General features: G+C 39.5%; 1 protein-coding gene across 12 annotated transcripts in view; it reads left to right on the forward strand.

Annotated features, from left to right (window-relative positions):
- The window catches only part of LOC119741934 (hepatocyte growth factor receptor-like), a 31,688-nt gene that overhangs the window by 3,854 nt on the left and 7,850 nt on the right, over positions 1–19,984 (forward strand). For all 12 annotated transcript variants that reach the window (XM_038217911.1, XM_038217919.1, XM_038217934.1 and 9 more), the window contains 12 exons: positions 1,611–2,512; positions 3,361–3,677; positions 6,784–6,972; positions 9,568–9,717; positions 10,400–10,576; positions 11,546–11,697; positions 13,914–14,052; positions 15,427–15,563; positions 16,273–16,437; positions 18,101–18,218; positions 18,552–18,818; positions 19,665–19,820. In XM_038217911.1, coding sequence (XP_038073839.1) covers positions 1,627–2,512; positions 3,361–3,677; positions 6,784–6,972; positions 9,568–9,717; positions 10,400–10,576; positions 11,546–11,697; positions 13,914–14,052; positions 15,427–15,563; positions 16,273–16,437; positions 18,101–18,218; positions 18,552–18,818; positions 19,665–19,820 — 2,853 coding nt within the window. In that variant the 5' untranslated portion in view covers positions 1,611–1,626. The remainder of the gene's footprint in view (positions 1–1,610; positions 2,513–3,360; positions 3,678–6,783; positions 6,973–9,567; positions 9,718–10,399; positions 10,577–11,545; positions 11,698–13,913; positions 14,053–15,426; positions 15,564–16,272; positions 16,438–18,100; positions 18,219–18,551; positions 18,819–19,664; positions 19,821–19,984) is intronic.

The raw sequence follows: 19,984 nt of genomic DNA on the forward strand, positions 1-19,984 counted from the left end.
GAATATCTACTTATTACCTTCAATATGATCTGGCACACCTCCCAATGTCCCAAGCAGTGGAAAGACACCATCCTCATTTATATCCTCAAACCAGGGAAAGATCCTGTCAACCCTTTATCTTACCAGCCTATAGCTCTCTCCTCCACCTTATGTGAATTGATGGAATGCATGGTCAATTCCAATCAGCTATGGTATAGAAACGAATAACCTCTTCAGCCAACAACAGATTGGGTTCAGAAAAGGTCCCAGCACAAAAGATCACATCCTCAAACTTGAATCGTCCATCAACAAAGACTGAGCCAACACAGAAAGTACACTTGTGGTCTTTCTTGACATTGAAAAGGCATACGACATGCTCTGGCATAAAGGGGTAATTATTCAACTCCAAGTCATGGGCATCTATGGTCGAGTTACTAGTTGGATCTTGTAGACAACTTCCTTAGTGACAGGAAATCCAAGACAACTAACACCCTCTCCACAGAAAGAACTCAAGAAAATGGTGTTCCTCAAGATAGCCTCATCAGCCCTTTATTGTTTAATGTTGCCGTCAATGATCTCTCTCATCAACTGCCTGAAGTTCATGTGTCTCAATTTATCGAGAAGAAAATCCAAAAAAAGACTCAACAATATTTTATCTTGGTGCGAAAAATGGGATTTCAAGCTATCCTACCCCAGAACAACAGCGGTCCTTTTCACAAACAAAAAGAAGACTAATATTCTCTCCTTCTTCAAAACCGTGCAATCCAAACCCTCCAATCAGCCAAATCCTTGGGTGTTACATACGATAATAAGTTGACTTGGAAGCAACGCATTGACAATAACGTCACCAAATGTAAAAGGAAACTCAACCTTGCTCGCTGTATTAGCGGAACTACCTGGGGTGCTGACTGCAAGACATTGTTCTAGATATACAACCTGTCCTTGAGTATGGATGCGAAGCTTTCAATTCAGCCTCCACTACTGTGAAGCAAAAAGTAGACAGTGTCCAATCAAGCCCTCAAAATTTGTACTGGAGCTCTCCAAGGCTCTCCTCTGTTCAAGCTTCAACTTGAATGTGGCGACCCCCATTGACATTTCATCGCCAATTCTTAAGTAATCTGTACAGTATCAAAATTAAGGCCCATAAAGATCATCCTAATCAACATCTTGAACAAGACAACTGGCAGAAAAACTACTTTGAAGAGAAATGGAGACAAATTACTTACAAAACTCCCTTTGAAGCCAGAATTACCCTATACCCTCGATAAAACTCTCTTGGCTCTCAGACTACACCTTGAATGCAAGATCAGTTTTGAATGTATTGTACAAAATAAGTCTTTCATAGCAATCAAGGTGATGTACCTGAGGTACATAAGGCAAGGTTCTTAGCGTTGTTCAGTAGGTCATCATTCATAAACTTATGAAATTCATCACATGAACAAAAACTACCAATATAATTCAATGGTATAACAATTGGGTTTGAAATATGGGATATCCAGCATTGATGGCAAATGTATGAGGTATTCAAACCTGAGAAAATAATTGTGATCTTTGTTTAAATATTTAAATACATATTTGTATTAAAATATATTAAAGTCTAAGTAAACAATATTTTGTATCCTTTGACACAGATACAGAGAAAGGACGATGGCTGCTCTGCACGCATTCCAGCCTCTGAGGACCTATCCACTTGCCTCGTGGCATAGAGGGAGTATATTGTCAGTGGTTTCCATTATCTGTCTTGGTCTAGTCTTGCCGTCTTGTGCTTTGAATCAGCGACTTGTAGGAAAGCTTCAACATTTCAGCACTCCCGATACAGACTTACAAAACTTTGTTGTCCGCAGAGATAATGGGGAGATCTATCTCGGAGGAACTAACAAGTTGTATTATCTCTCGTCTGAGCTGGATAAGCTGTCAGAGGTGGACACAAGACTCGAGGGAATGACACACTTTTGCCCAACTGTGAATAACTGCCCACATGGGGACAACGTCAATAGGTTGTTGGAAGTCGATTATGAGAATAACCTGATAGTGTCTTGTGGCAGTGCTTTTGCTGGCACGTGCACTCTACACCATTTAAGCAACTTCACCAGTATTGCTGGTTGGCCGGCGTTGGCTTTTCAAACTGATGGCACTTTGACTGAGGATAGTCTGGCCTTAGGAGACACAGTTGTTGGTTTTTACGCACCGTTCCAGGTTGGCAATGATGGGCCAGAAACTCAAGCTCTTTATGTTGGTGCCACATACAACAATGATCTCCAATACAGAAATGTCACTCAGCATGCTGCTACTGCAAAAAAACTTGAAGAGACAAACCCTGGGGAGTGGCATTTTTCTTTTGCCTACCGAGATTCTACTTATCATCGTAACACCTTCATTGATGTTCGACCTGAATACAGAAATAATTACAAGATTAAATACATTTCTGGGTTTAACTCGGGAGGATTTAACTACTTTACAACTGTACAACGTGAGGATATAGATAGCAGCAGGTATCATTCACGTATTGTGAGGATTTGCACAAAAGATAAAAGTAAGTAACATGTATAATTGTAAGCAATTTTTCTCAAGGGAGGATTATACCAAACGTTCCTATGTAAACCAAAGAAGACCTCCATCAAAATGGCGTTATTTTTTTGTAATTGTTTTCTTAATTTACCTTAAACATTCCCAATTTCGAATTGAAAGGAGCTATGACAGTTGCCTTTTATTCAGCCTCGACTCCATGGGCACGTACACATTCCTTCACTAACCCCTGGCCGTGAGAAATACATGACGCTGGTTGACCATTCAGAGTGTACTGCACGTGAATTTCGATATATGTGTCGCGTTATCTCCTGCACGTCATGTCATGTGCACATTTTTTTTTCAAGACTGGGTGTTGACTGTATGATGGATTCTGGAAACCTCATTCCCCCCCCCCCCAAAAAAAAATCTGTATTTTGTGTTGTAAAGGGACGACAGAGGTACATACATTTATATAAATCCTTGCTGTATAATGTGACACCGAAATCTCATGTTTGAAAGGATGTTCTACAAAAAAAAAACGATTCAAAATTTAAAGCATGGCGTCACGAGTTAAACACATCAACTGCAGTCCTTATTGTGGGACATTTAAATTAAACAATTCCAGGGGTTAAGATCGCATAAGGCATGATGGGAACCAATATGGTGCTGGAAGATCGTATCCATGGTAAAGAGGTTGCCTTATATTTTACAACCTATCAGTTCTAAACAACAGCCAGTATTCAAACCGTCTCCTGTGCATTTTGAATTTCTATCACTATTTTTATTATTTAGAGTATGTTTGAGGAATCACCCACCTTTAAATTTCAACCTCAACTACATATTTGATGTGCACTGTGTATATTTTACAAACAGGCTTCTACTCCTACACTGAGATGGCACTCATTTGTGATAGTCAAGCTGGTGATACCTATAACATCCTGCGAGCAGCGTATGTCGGCAAAGCAGGTAGCAATTTAGGCTTTGATCCTGGAGAGGATGTCCTGTTTGCCATTTTCTCTCAGAGTATTTCTACTGAATCTGACCAACCTGGCAGTGACTCGGCCCTGTGTGTATACGGCATGAGTTATATCAATAAGCGGGTCAAGAAAGGATTACAGCAATGCTTCAATGGCGATGGAACACAGGGATTGAGGTTCATGTCTGAGAACCGTGGCTGCAATGACGTCGTGGTAAGAAACCTGCATTGTTAGTTTAAAAATGGAAATAAGACGTTATAAAAATAAGAGAATAGATGCATGTCTTTGGGCAACGTTCGAGTGCTGTGATCACATACTACTTTATTTCTATTTCCATAAACATACACAATAGATCTTTCTCAGGATATGCCATCTTGAAAATCAAAGCGAGGCATGTAAACCCAAACAAAGAGATAGTTGTACAGTGAACGAGTGACATCAATCCCTGTTCTAGGTAGGTCATGTCTCATTGCACTTTGAAGAAGAATCTTATAATGAATAAGCCTAAAACAGTGGCCGAACTGAAGTTTCCATGTAGTAGTTAACGTCGCAGCACCGCCGTCAACTGTACAGACATTCTATTTTCACTTTTCAAATTTTTTCAATGGTTCCTATCGGGCTCCGGTTCCTCTTATTTCTGCGAAATGACAGGTCCTGTGGAAATGACAATTCACAGCCTTATAATGTAAGTGCTTCAACAAATGCAATTACAGCTCAGAAAACACCATGGATGGAAAATTGAAAATAGAAAGTCTGACGTTGACGGTGGTGCTGCTTCGTTAACACAGAAACTTGAGACATGAGCTACGTAGAATACGGATTGATGTTTCGGGGGAATTTGAGCTATATCCTTCCATTTATAAGGTTGTCAATCTGTTATAATTTTGCGAGAGTCACACAGTCACAGCACACAGTATTTACATGCCATGCCATGTTTGTTTGTGTCAGTTGCAGTGCTGTAGTCGAGTCCACCCAGTCCGAGTCCGAGTCCTTGGTATCCGAGTCCTTGGTATCCGAGTCCGTGGTATCCGAGTCCGAGTCCGAGTCTGTGGTATCCGAGTCCGAGTCCGTGGTATCTGAGTCTGAGTCCAAGTCTGTGGTATTCGAGTCCGAGTCCTTGGTATCTAAGTCCGAGTCCGAGTCCTTGGTATCCGAGTCCGAGTCCTTGGTATCCGAGTCCGAGTCTGAGTCCTTGGTATGCTAGTCCGAGTCCGAGTCCTTGGTATCTGAGTCCGAGTCCTTGGTATCCGAGTCCGAGTCCGAGTCCGAGTCCGAGTCCTTGGTATCCGTGTCCGAGTCCGAGTCCTTGGTATCTGAGTCCGAGTCCGTGTCCGAGTCTGAGTCCTTGGTATCCGAGTCTGAGTCCGAGTCCTTTGTATCCGAGCCGGAGTCCGAGTCTTTGGTATCCGAGTCTGAGTCCTTGGTATCCGAGTCTGAGTCCGAGTCCTTGGTATCCGAGTCCGAGTCCTTGGTATCCGAGTCTGATTCCGAGTCCTTGGTACCCGAGCCCGAGTCCGAGTCCGAGTCCTTGGTATCCGAGTCCTTGGTATCCGAGTCCGAGTCCTTGGTATCCAAGTCCGAGTCTGAGTCCGAGTCTGAGTCCGAGGTATCCGAGTCCAAGTCCTTGGTATACGAGTCCGAGTCCAAGTCCTTGGTATCCGAGTCCGAGTCCTTGGTATCCGAGTCCGAGTCCGAGTCCGAGTCCTTGGTATCCGAGTCCAAGTCCTTGTCGCTGAGTCCGAGTCCGAGTCCTTTTTGAATCTCAAGTAGTGTTCTCATCGACACCAATACACTAACCCAATTCACAAATATTACACATCATCGTGGTTGGGAACTAGGACAAAGTTCATTGTTTTACCCCTTTAATACAAAGCAAAGGTCAAAGATAACCCCAAAGGCTCAAAGGTACTGTGTAGTATACACTTTTACCAAATTCATAAAAGGTTTCGCCCTCAATATTTTTAAAAAAGTGAACTTCAGGATTTAAGGGCTTCCCAATTGTAAAATCCCAAATTCAGATCCTCATTTTACAAAAATGTTGCTGGAAAAGTGTCGCTGTTTGTACTCAGAATGCCGTGCCAGGTCACAAGTATGAAAATTATGTTCTGGCTTAATTAAGATTTAAAATAAAACATGCTCATTGCATCTTGTTTTGTTTTTGTGTTGATGGGGAAGGGGCGTAATCATACATGTTGCCACTACAGGTTAAGTTAAATGGAATGGAGTTTGGCCGCCACCATGCATTTAGTTTTCCTCAGACTTGTGTTTTCTTACAAAGAAGTGGTTTTTAAGCTGAGAAAATATTAAGTAAGAACCAGCTTAATGCGAGCAACATTCAGGGAATAATCCGTTGATACTAATATCTTGTTGGAAAATTCCAAAATCATTCCAAGAAATAAAAATATCTCACACAAAAATACAAACTTTCTTCCCTATGTGGCATGATGGCAGTGATGCCACATGTACAGTACATGTACATGATGTAGGCCTACATCATTATCACTATCAGTATGATGTAATTCACAAATGGATGGTCATTTACAAATACATTGTTTGGCTGTTTTATTGATCGATTTTGATGGGGTATAAATGTAAAATATTTCACAAAATTGTATAAACGCACACCACAAATGGTTCAACATTGTTTTGGTGGGGTTTTTTTTTTTGGGGGGGGGGGGAAGAAGAAAAAAATCTCCCCCCCCACAACTGGATCTGTCCCATCATTTACGAAGTTCCTCAAGCTTGGCAGGATTTGTGTACACGCTGCAGATGACTGGTGAAGTTCGAGGTAGTTCCACTACTTTCAGAAATCGTGGCTTTGCAAAATTTACAGTTTGCAGAATGTCTCTTCTTGCCCATTTTGTGGCATGAATACTCCTTGTGATTGGTAAATCCATACTTGATCATGGGCAAGTGCCGCCATGATCTGTGGTATGGAGTGGTAAGTCAGACGACGCGGGATTTGACAAGAAGTTGAACACGTGTTGGTAACGATCTGCGGGATGATCGGATAGACTGCTCAGTATGTGCGTGTGTGTGTATGCTGGGTACGTGCTGCGTGCGCCCAAACCACGAACTGTAGCTAATTTACACATCGTTTTGCAAAAGATTTTCATTTAAATTCTAGCGCACGCAATATTTTAGCAGATAAATTTACGAGAATGTATCCAGGGTGTACACATTGAAAAAGTGCTGTACAATATAGAAATTTAACATTAATCATGTCATGCAAGCCACCAGGCCAGTGAACGTGCCAGTTAGGCACAGTCTCATTAGTCTGGTTCCATGGATGAAAAATGCCTGTTATCTCATTCAACAGTACAGACCAGTGGGTGATGACTTTTGTGGCACTTCAGATTTGCAACCAATTGAGGGCAGAAAGCCTGCCATAGAGAGAGACATCCTGAGGGGTGGGGGAGCAGGCAAGTCATTCACATCCATCACAGCTATGCCTTTGGGTCTTGACACATTGGCTATAGTGGGTACCAATGATGGACACATCATGAAGGTAGGTCAAAGGTTAAAATCATTAATGTCATTCAAACATTGATTCATATACTCGGTCTCCATTGCTTAAGCAGTAACAAGTGGATGTTTTAGATTAACTCTAAAGTAAGGAACAAACAAATTGCAACTGTCAAACTTTTGCAAACTGTATATGTTAACAAATACAATGAAAAACGAGTGTCGCTTTTCATGTATGCATCTACCCAAAAGGCTGATTGTGGGGTACATATGTGAATCAAGTGAAAACACCAAAAGCATATTTTCTGTTTTGCATTTTTGATCTTCTTGTAAGAGGGTCCAAAGCTTGACATTGTTCTTGTCCCTGTTACCTTGATATGTTGTAATTTGCCAAATTTCAAGGCCAGTGAACGTGCCAAATTTCAAGAATCATTAAGAATGACTTCAATAAAGTTTTTATTTGTTGGGTAAGTAGTTTGCTATTCATAACCACTCTTGGAGGACGACTGCATTAGGAGTGCATCAGAATTATAAAATCATCAAAGTCAGATGTAACAGGGACAGGGAAAATAGTGGACCCAAATTTGTAGAATGAACATTACACAGTGCAAAATGTACACCAAGTTTTTAGCCGACATCTGTACATAGTACATGTACATACTGTGTATATGAATATAACGTGGCAGTGGTCAGGGTGCACTTCAGTCCCTTACTGGTTCCCAGCGGTGCGTGTGCTCTCACATGGAGTGCGGGGGCACCAGCTTGCAGTCTATAAAAGCAGCTACACGCTTAGTGTCGCTCTCTTTTCCACTGTGGCTGTTGTATTGAGCGGAAGTCTCTGTGCAAGCATGTGGTGGGTAACCATTGTCCCGCCGAGTCCCTGATCATCAACCAAATCATTGCCAATCATTATTTAGTCACTGTGGGGAGCCTCGTGTGTTGTGTGGGTCAGATTAATTAGCTAATTCACGTTACATGTAATAATTACCAAATCAGTAGTTGAGTGATTCTTATCAGGAGTGCTGCAAATATAGCTGAGTATAGGATTTTGGTAGTGTGCTTGGGGCCTGGCGGTAGATTTCCACCAAAACGGATGAACCTAACAAGTGAACTTTTTCAATGTCCTAATGGTGTATCAGAATTTAAAAAGTCATTTCCAACCTGTCAGGCCAATTAAGTAGGTCAAACTGAAAGCAGAATGCACACATTTCAGACATTCTTCCAAGTAATCCTGACAATCAGCTTTGTCATTTCCTGTGATACCTTGATAAAAGGAAGTGCTAGACAAAAACAAAAAGACAAGGGGCCTTGAATATTGTGTCTCTTTTGATATTGCAATCATGTTCTGAACCAGTGGCATATCAAGCATGGAGTTTGGGGCTAGAGCAAGGGGGCCAACTTGGCCCCTCCCTTCCCCCTCCCCCTACCCGCGACATACATGTACTGTCCATTTTCTTGTCTTTTTGTTTCACTTTGGCTTTTAAAAAAATTGGGTCTCTTTTTCATAGAAAAAATTATCCATTTTGTTCCACTGGACCGGTGGACCCAAAACCAGCATATGCCACTGTTATGAGCTTTGTGATGAAATTAATTATTTTAACTTTAAAAGTAAGACAAAGGACGTGGTCTGTGTTTTGTTTGTAGGGAGATGAGTGTTTTGGTTAAATGACTACTTACAAATGTACTAGCATTCCAGATGAAAGACAAATGGTCATCGACACCAGTCAAAGACTAGATACAGTATTTTGTTTAGTCTCAGTATAAAGTACATTTGTTACTGTAGGATACAGTTGCCAATTGTATAGTCTTGTTTCATCAGTATGCAAATCATTGTAAGTTTCCACCCAAGGGTGTGGGTACTTTTCATAAAAATTAAAACATGTTTAAATTAAAACATGTTTTCTTGAATAACCGAATAAAGATTATTTGTTACACCAATGGAATTATCCACCCTATTTTGTTTGCTGTCTCCAATGTCCTTCTTTGGAGATGCCACATTGTACATGTACATGTATATGTAGATGGAATTTGATCCGGACTTCGTAAGGGCCACACCCACTGTACATGTAATGCCTTCTGGGAAGTTACAACATAGAGAATTGTAATTTACATACATAATTTTTAGAATTACAAACAAAATGGTAACACAAATTCCAAAATATTTTAATTTGTTTGTTTACATCATTTGATTTAGCAAAGTTGACTAATATGGTACTTTTTTTGTACAACACAGTCTGCAAATGGTGCTAGACTATTCTGTGCAAAATATATGGGAGCCCAGAAAGGCCACATAAAGCTTATACTCAATGGCAACCCCATCTGAAAACACGTTAAAATTGCGCAGCAGCAGGATTCCAGTCAAACCAGTGAGTTTGGCGGTTTTGAGACTTCATCTTACATTGAAAAAAAAACTTTTTAATTTTGCTGACGTGCATGGCTACGGCGACGCGTGCGCAGACCAGAAACCAGAGCCTTTTTTTTTGGCCTAAAGGTGCATTTAAACAATGGGACCTATGGAGTACCATATCAGTTCTGGAAGTCGCTTTTACTTCATTTGAATTTGTTCAACCTCCATGTACATGTACCTAGTCAGTTTCCCTTTGTGGTAATTTAATAATATTTGTTTGTGTTTATGTAGTTTCTGTTACAGCCTCTAGATTCACCTCCAGATTCCAACTTTCCTCCTGGATTGCCATACAAGGATCTGGACCTATCCAATAGCCCAGTGCTTTCAGATATGGCTTTTGACAGAACCAAGGACAATGTGTACGTCCTGACATCCCATGAGGTACATGTAGGATTGAAGATGATAATACTTTTCATGTAGTCCTTGTCGTTATTACCTATTTTGAAAGATCAGTGTAAAATTCAACTCCTTAAACAGAATGAAACAGAATTTTCTTGAATACGGCCTGCTCCCAGTTTTGTATTTTGCCAGAATGCCTCACATATGGCTAAATCATACACACCAACTGCCTCTGCCCTTACAGCTATCCATTTAAGTGGATACAAAACTAAACCTTGTGGGGAAAGCAATGAATGACAAAGTGGCTTGCCCAAGGCCATAAGCATCACAACCCCAGACTGCATGCAAACCCACAATCTACAGAACTATTTTGATGAGAGATTTGCTGACATTACATCTCACTGAATTGAAGGGCAAGTACATGTAGATGTGCATGTATTCGAACACCATCTTGGCAACTTAGAGTGTCATGCCAGTGGCTGAACTCAAACAAATGACTGCAATAACGAACAATCTTTTGTGGATCCAATCGTGTTTGTTGTAGTGACATTCTAACAGAATGCATTTGATTTAAAAATATGCTACAATAATGTCTTTCCCTGCCAAAACTTACTGTGAAAATTGGCAATGTGCATTCATGTATCCTGTCTGTGCATATCCAAACTGCTATATTCTTTTTCTGTAAGGAATGTTAATATTTTGTTTGATGGTATACTTCGTGCAGATTTTCAAGATCGCAGTGAATTCTTGTGAGCACCATGTTGACTGCTCTGTGTGTGTTGTGACCCATGACCCCAACACCTGTGGATGGTGTGGGTTTTGTTCAACTGAATCTGGCTGTGCAGAGCAAGGTGGTACCTCCCCCTGGCAACGAGAAAGCTGTCCTGCTGCAATATATGATGTAAGTAACTTTCAAATGTTGTGTATTTTGACTTTCTGGGTCTAATTTTATGGTAATAAGATATTGGTTGATTCAATGTTGGGTTTTGACCTTCACCAGGTATTTACAAATGCTGTATACTTAAATGTTATCCCGAGTGATTGTGTGAAAAATTCATAAATGACAAAAATTCCATCATATTAATATATGTCGGTTGATTTTCTTTCTTAATAACCCCATTGTATCTGATTTTAGAAATTTTATTTTAGCAGCTTTTAGAAACTGTCATTACCTATTGTGGGAAACCATAATACGTTGTAAAAAAAGAGAACTTTGAAATGTCACTCGGAGACTGCGGTTTCATGCAATTAGCCATTATACATATATCTATAGACCTAGCCCACATTTGTTCTCCAAAGTTTTTTCATTGTAAAGGTAAAAATAAAATGGTACCAAATATAACTTTTTTTCCCAATACTTTTTGTTATGTGGCTCGAAAGTGAGGCATATACAGGAAATAGTTGGAAGAATTGTGCCTTTGATGATACAAAGTGCATTTGGCTCAAAGTCAGAGTATGTCATGAGAAAGATATTTAGCTTCAGGGCCATTGTAGATTTGCGCCATGACAAAATGTAGGTAAAACAACAAGCAATTTTGAAAATGGCCACCATTGCTTGTTATTTTACTAATATTTGGTCACATGACAAATCTGCAATGGCCCTGTGGTTAAATATCTTTTTAAAAACATACTCTGACTGGAAATGCCATGCTTGTATCATCAAAGGCACAATTCCTGCACCTATCTGCTGTACTACTAGTATTTACACCATGCACAAACTGTTAATGAAAGGGACTTTTAAAGGAGCATTGGACACACAGACCTTAAGCATTGTAAAACAAGAAAACATTCGCCAGCGATTAGTCCTAGTGAATAAAGCATAGTCTTAGCATTTATGATAGCAGTCATAAATAGAGCTACTTTCTTGCAGGTGACGCCCTTAGCTGGCCCATTAGAGGGCGGTACACAAGTGACCATTACAGGTGATAATCTAGGGCTTACTGTGGCAGGTAGTCGTCCGCCTGAGGTTAAGGTTGCTGGGCAGCCTTGTGATGTCATTCAGCAGTTGAGCCAGATCTCTAGGTAACTGTTCAAGTTTCTAACATCGGCATCTCTACCTACCAGCTAATCATCATCATCTGCATCACTTTCTAACCAAACACTACCAACATGTTTAAGAGTCGATTGGAAAAGGGATTGAAATTGTACGAAGTTGTCCTTGTGTTTACAATTTTAATGTTAACATCATCTTTACACTAAGCCAAGTTCACTTGCTTACTTTGATTCTTGCCTGAATATCATTAACACATTTTCACACTGACTTCCATTGGCCTCACTGACAGTAACTGGATTTGAGGATGCCTTGGGGAGGGAGTAGGGAGTATAATTATCTATCATAATTATCCATTCAAATGTTTTGGAGGAATTGTTGGGAATATGGCTTAGCCTTTTCAAGGTCTTTACTAATTTCACTATTACAGTATAATTAATTGTTATAAGTGCCACTTAGAGAAGCATCATCCATCAGGTCTGGAACCTTGCTGTTTTAAAAGCTAAGCAGTTTGCTCAAAGCATAAGTTCAGTTTGAAAAGTTCAATTGTCTTAGTGGAAATTTTTAAGGAGAACAAGACAATAAATGCCTCTTATGTTGCAGTAAACTTGCAAGGCTGATGAGTATCTATCATTTTTCTTATCCCTAGGGAACTACTAAAATATGTTGTTTTTGTTTGTTCTTTTACATTTAAAATGCCAATTTAAATTAACCCTAACCCCCTAGCCCTTGTTGCTTACAACCATCCTCAATCCTCCAAAATCCTCCAAAATTTTGCAACTCCGCCTAAATTTTTCAAAATTGTCAGACAGTCCTGCCTCAAAATGCATTCATCCTCAATCCTCCAAAATCCTCCTCATCTCAAAATTTTGCACTCGTGTTTAAATGAAGGATAACCAACGCCAAATCCTTCAAAATCATCAGACAGTCCTGCCTCAAATGCATTCATCCTCAATCCTCCAAAATCCTCATGTGCTTCAATCACCATTCATCCTCAATCCTCCAGAATCCTCATTTGATTCAATCACCATTCATCCTCAATCCTCTATAATCCTCCAAAACCGCCAGGAGGATTTTGGAGGAGTGAGGTGGGTTAGGGTTAATCTTCTACAACTAATAGCCGAGAAGTGCTCAAAAATATAATTTAGGAACAATTTCGGAGTCTTGCAACCTAGTTTTCATGCATTCTACTCCCCACATCAAATGTGCTACATAAAAAGCAATACAAACTTTCAATGTTTCATTCACTTTTAACATCTACATGCCTTGTTCTGTCAAACTGATTTGATATTTAAGCTAGATGAATGACATCAATTGTTTTTTAATGCTCATTATGCTTCTTGCAATATGTATGAAAAACTAATAACCACAAAATATCCTCACTTCTCATTTGGGACTCACTTTCATTAACCGTAAGATTCTTTGTTCACATTTTTTTTTATTTTTAAAGAAGCCTTGCTAAAATTGCATCCCAGACTTTTAAAATGCTTGTCCTTTTACAAAACACTTTGAGCCAAGCCTGAAACAGTTTTGTTCCAAACGAAGTTTACGTTTCAGACACAAAGTCACACTTAACATTTGTAACGGTGACATAATGTCAGAAATGTAAACCTCATTGTGTCAGGTATTCTAGGTTTAATACAAAAGTGAAAGAGTAAATAAAATTCAGCTAGCAACCAACAAAGTAGTTCAAAGCTTTGGTTTGGATCTTGAACACCTAGTGTTAACTGTCGTGTTCCTTTTCTACTTTAAAACTATACACTGTATTTACTTTTTCCCAGTTTTTATATGCAAAAAACTGCATTGCCTAGAATTAAGCCTTATCATCTGCAGCAAGCTTGGGATCCACTGTGTGCACTTGTGGTCCATTGTAAAATTGTTGCTGAAATGCTCTGGAACTAACACAGTGCAGCCACCATTTCTATTATATATTGCTCTATATATGGGCTCTGTGCACAAGTACCCCCCTCAAAGGTAAGAAAGGGAGAATTGGGGTAGACCACTGGGAGAGACATTAGAACGCATTGCCGACAACGCCTTATGCTCACGCAAAGACGCTATCACTTTGAGCACATTTAGAATTAGATAAGTCGTTCATACTTTGTGGTATATGCACAGGAACCATGCATCCTGTCCAATGGGGTCTCGAAAGAGGTAAAAAAAAAACTCTCTTTTTTCGCACATGAAGCCCATGATACCCCAAAATGCCGTTGATTTTTTTTTTTTTTTTTTTTTTTTTTTTTTTTAGGATTGTGTGTGTCACATCTGAAGTGTCATCACCTAGCATCGGACCCATTGAAGCTAAGATTGAGGTCTATGATGACAGTTTGTCATACAGAGTGAATGACACTGTCTCATCGGCACCAGACTTCAATTTCACATATGTGGTAAGCAGGTGCTGGAAAATGCGAATTTGTTTGAGTCAAAGAAAAATGTTTATTCCTCCAACACTGAACCCCATAAGAAGCGGAAATAGGCTTGTTTATTTTTCAATGAGTCAAGTGAAGGTTAGCCATGTTTATGGGCACATCCATGGTAACTCATGTTACATCTTTTTTATAAAGTCAGTGCATTTGGGGGGGGGGGATTTCTTACAGAAGATCCCTTGAAATTAAGTGACTAAACTACAAAAAAGGCCAACAACATTATTTTTACATAATCAAGAGCGTAGAACAGTTGACAGTTTTCAACCGGTAAATAGAACATAGCACGTAGTTTTGTTGCACGCGGACGTACGCAGCGTGCAGCAGTGTATACGCGCACTGTTGTCATCACAATGGCCGCTTCGAGCAAAAATCTTGCGCAAAATTTTCTTTGGTAAGCGAAGAATATTCTATGAAATAAAAGAAAAAAGACAGTATCCTGAATTGTATTCTTGCAGATCAAGTCAGCCTGATCTAAACAATAATAATAATAATAATATTGGATGGCTTTTATATCGGGGACACAAGAATATATTGCATTCACTATAACAATATTGCGCTCGTCTTTGACTCGTTCAATATTGTTATAGCTTTTGCATTTTATTCTTGTATTTTTCTGGTAATGAAACCAAGCATTCCTCAAGAGCACCCTAAGCACTGTATCTCGCAAGCCTGAAGAATCCTGTAGAGAGGAGACAGTCGGAAGAAATTACAGTTTTAGAGGTGGGAGGAAAACCCCAGAAGAATATTCTGGGGAAAACCCACAAAATCATTTAGGGACTGGAAACCTAATCCACATATTGGCCCAGGCAGGATTTGAACCTGGGTCACAGCAGTGGAAGGCGAGGAAAGAACCGCTACGCCAACCTGACTCCTGATAACCTGATACTGCACTATTGAAAGAAACACAATCTCAAGACAATCTCATGCATTATTCCCCAGACATACTTTTGAGTTAATCTGAGGTCAGCATGACACTACATAAGCATGATGGTTCTCATTATTTGTTTTCAAAATAGAAGCAACACAAACACACATTAATAAAGAGCAGGGTGGAAATGGTTGGAAATAAGATAATAAACAAGACAGTCACATACATAATGATAAAACTATTGGCTTCTTGTATCTAGCGTTCATGACCGTCATGAAGTGACGCTCCTGGCACTCCAATATTACCCTGGCCTTAGCACGGCTGCCATTTCGGCGCTCATAGTTGTTTATGAGAAAAAGTATGTGGTTGTTTAAATACAAAATGCTTGCTGAAGAACAGATTGTCAGAGTCAATACAACAAACATATGCAGACAAGTTTGGTATTGTTTTGTGTTGCTTTTTCTCAGGATCCTGTAATCACCAACATTGACCCTATGTATGGTGGGCAATCTGGAGGGACATTACTTACCATCACTGGCAATGGATTGAATGCTGGCAATAACATCAGTGTCACTGTACAGGGAAGAACTTGTAATGTTGAAAGGTTGGTAAAGCACAGCCTTTTATCATACTAATCCATGGTGTTGGTTCCTGCAACATTTTGGCATTGTCTGATGGCTTAGGATGTGGCCTGTTTATTTTTAGCAACCTGACCCTTGACCATTCCGTGAGTGTAATTAAACACGGTTTTCTCAAAATCTGGTCTATCAATTTCAGTAAAATTGGAAGTCTGATTTTCTTTACTGAACTCAATGGGCTTTGTATGTGAACAAGAGAGGGTGCTTATTTACCACATTCCAGAGCCCATTGGACGGGACACATGACGTGTACGTACTGGAAAGCTTTTGTTCTGCATGTTCTTTTGGTTTTCCCCACTCGCTACCTGACCCAGGGACCCAACAAATCTGTAATCCGAGTTTGAAATAAAACGGTTTTCCTGTGCCCTTTTTGTCTGTAAATCGGATAGTTAAATCTTTCGCTGCATAATTAGTCATTAGCAAAGGTTTTAGTTATATCTCAGAGAAATCTGACAAAAAGAAAAATTGATCAGATTAACAGTGATTGTGACATGAAAATTGACTTGCGGAATCATAATTGGTTGAGCTAGAAATTCAGCCGTTATCATTATTATGACAGGACTATTGACACCAATTACCAAAGCCTATGATGCCAATTTATATTTCCCATACAAGAGTATGCTGGGATGAATAACTTAACTTGTTTGGTATTTGACATCTCCCCTCTTCCTGTAGCACAAGTATGAGCACATTGACATGTCTTACCACATCAACTTCTGTCACTGCAAGTGGGAAAGTTGAAGTGAAGATTGACGACATCACAAGGTCCAGCCCTCAACAGTTCACTTATGTCAGTGATCCCACATTGACAAGTTTCACACCTAACAAGGCAGTTGTCAGGTACGTTTGCCAGGTAGCATTCTTTAGCTTTTGTTGTATCTCTTCACTTTAAGGGAAAAAAAAGTTTATTATAGCATGCTGGCTATAAATAAATATTGTGGCGGCATGTGTGGATGAAAAAGCCATAACATGTGTGACAAAGTCTTCAATTCAATATACCACTAATTGTTTGTTTTGCCTTGTCTATCCCGGAAATCTATCTAATCTAGTGCTGTCTTCTTTTTTGGAGGGGGGGGGGTGTTTAAATGGAAAAAAATGGACTAGTCTATGATGGGCGTGTACCTTGCATGTGATCTAACCTTTGAAATTCAGTCTCCATATCTGTACACGTCAACCTGTTTGACTTTTAAAGGGAATATACATCATTTGCTTTTGCTGTAATTTTCAGAAATGGATGGAATTGGAGGGTTGTAAATATATAGCAAATATAGTTAGGCCAAAAAAAAAATAAGTCGGTCTCTGGTCAGCGCGCGCCTCGATTTTAATCATGCGCGTCGATCTTTTTTTTTTCAAAAATGTTCCGCGGTAGCTCCAACAGCGCCCTCTATTTCCGCACCTCAATTTTTTTTACCAAAGAGCACCAAGGAATGGGAAATTGCACCAAGGCAAATGATCGAAAGCACCAAGGCAAATTATGGAGGACACCAATGTACATGAGGACACCAAAAAAGCAAAATAGTACCCACCTTGTCTGTACAATCCAAGCTTGAAGAAAAAAAATAAAGCTGCGTGGCCGCATCAATTCCGGAACTTTGGTCTGACCAGAGACCGAATATTTTTTTTTTTGGCCTTACACTGACTTTTTTGAGGTTTTGGGTTCGAAAATGCAATAAAAACCAAGAAAAATAATCATTTTCCTGTAGTCTGGTTCCCTGACTCCATATAAGAAGAAACAGAGCAGTTTACATACATTGGGGAATTGTAAGGTCAGGGAACCAGTCTAGCTGGCTTGTACCCATTCATAGGTGTGTAATCGATTGCAAACAAGTGCGATGGTCAATTGGGGCCAGTATTTGAAAAAAAGCCTGGTTGGCCGACCAGCGTTGGAAATTGATACAAAAATACCACTTTTCTTGAAAATGACAGTATACCAGGTGCCATGATTTTACAGGATGCTTTACTCTGTCATTCACTAACAGTCCAGCAAGGTATTTCAAAATGATTTGGTAGTTTTATTTTTTGATGTTTGCAAATGTTGTATTTTCCCAGTACTGTTCTCATTCTAGATAAGAATCTGTATCTATTGCATCGTTATAAAGAAGTGTCATGAAATCTTCAAAATTGTAAATTCAAAGATTTATTTAGTGTAGTATTGAAATAATTTTTTTTTACTTGCGACTCAGGATAGCCTACAGAACCTGGGGCTGTACTCGGACCTTGCACCTAGTATTAGTGACTTTGAGAATGGTTCTGTGGACTCATTCAGGGGCTGTTTACTGAACGCAAGCACCATACTCTGTATTGTTGCATTCAAATTGCTAATCTTCCATCAACATGTTCCTGAGTTTTGTTATGATTATTAAATTACTGTTTCTTTTACATACACGGTTCACAGTGCTTCCAGCAGTTGCTGTAATTGTGTCACTGTGTTCACTAGTTGTTTTATGATGACTTGAATGGTGGGGAAAAATGCATTAAACCTCTGTTTCTTTGTCATGTCTAGTGGCGGACAAGCAATTATAGTGTTTGGTGAGAATCTGGAGTATTTGCAAGTTCCCAAGATGCAGATCACCATAAGCAGTGAAGATATAGCCATGGAGAAATATAATAAATACTCAACGGTATGTACTTACATTTCCACACCAGGAAATTTGGGTGGTTTTGTTTGCAAGCGTGAATATTTTAACTAGTTACCTTTCCAGCTACATTTGTGAAAAGGCCTTTTGGAGAAAAAAAATCTGGGGCAATTATATGATAAGCTACAAGCAAATTGAATACATCAGAAAATCAATATTTTTCAAGTTGCATATAAATGTAGTATCAAGGACTTTGTGATTTCTAACAAGGACCAATTTTGTGAAAGAGAAAACATGGAATTTCAAGGACCCTTACTTTTTGTCACTGTGCCAATGTTACATTTCCATAAAGTGGTGGTTTTTTTTTACCATACACAGGAGTGTACCATCATCTCAAATGAAAACATAGTCATGTACATAAAATGTATGTCACCTGATGTCAGCCAATCAGCATCCGGGGCCACTTCCACTCAGCCAGTCAGGGCAGAGGTTGTATTTTACCTTGATAGTAGGCCCGCAGTCCTGTCATCAACCAATAGCAACACTACCGAGTTCCTGTTTTACCCCAATCCTGTGTTTTACCCATTTTCTGGGAAGAATGAGGTCATTGTGGTGAAAGAAGGCAGTTCTACTCTGACCATTAAGGTGGGTGATGAAAAATACACATTGTTAATAGTGGCATGGATGCTTGCATGGCTTGTGAGTGCATGCTCACAGTTTGAATACTTTGAATGATCATTACCATATTGAGTTAAAGCAAGATTACTCAAAATATAAAGTCCAGAACTTTGTGATTAGGACTAAACTAAGAACCCATTACTCCCAAGAGTTATACGTAGAAGAATGGGGTTAAGTTCACAGAAATGTCATGAACTTAAGGATGAGAATTGGAACCTGAATAGGAACGTTGGAACACATTGACCAAAGACTCATCACAGCAGTGTTGTACTCGTACTCGTACTCAAACTCATGACAAAGTGCTCGTACTTGTAATTGTACTCACATTAATGTTTTCCCACTGAAATGAACTTATTTTGAGAGGTATCTTACAGGTAAGAACTCCTTTCCCACTGTTTGATTTAGCAGGGTTTAGCATATGTTTAATGCCTCATCTGATGGTAAAAAGTCCTTAAGAATATTGTGTTTATCAAAATGTGCTCGTATATGGAAAGCTGCTTGTACTTGTGGATATTTCATACTCATATCCATGGTAACTTAATACTCACACTCATACACACACTCATGACAATGGATCTGACTGTATACTCATGGTGAGTTGAATATGCAGCATCTACAGATATAAGCATGAGTACTGTAGTACCAGATTTGCCCAGAAATACAGTGCAAGAATATGTGCTTGAGTGTAAGTATTCATGTATTAACTTATTAAAATGTTTACTTAATTTGGGTTTAAACTCTGAGTTAGTGTATACGGTACTTTTCAACACCAATCATACATGTAAGTGAAATAATTTTGTTTGATCTGACCAGGGTAAAGATGTGAACCTTGCCCTGACACCTGCAGACATCCAGATAACAATTGGTGGTACAGTGTGTGAGGTCATTGACCTCAAAGCAGATGCATTAACTTGTGAGATCCCAGACATGAGTCAGGCTGTGCAAGATCCTCTTGGCTACAAGGTTCAGGTATGTACAAGGTTCAGGTATGTAGGAGGTTCAGGTATGTACGAGGTTCAGGTATGTACGAGGTTCAGGTATGTACAAGGTTCAGGTATGTACAAGGTTCAGGTATGTACAAGGTTCAGGTATGTACAAGGTTCAGTTATGTTCAAGGTTCAGGTATGTACGAG

The sequence above is a fragment of the Patiria miniata genome, unplaced genomic scaffold (genome assembly GCF_015706575.1).
Source record: "Patiria miniata isolate m_02_andy unplaced genomic scaffold, ASM1570657v1 HiC_scaffold_11, whole genome shotgun sequence".
NCBI classification, from domain to species: Eukaryota; Metazoa; Echinodermata; class Asteroidea; order Valvatida; family Asterinidae; genus Patiria; species Patiria miniata.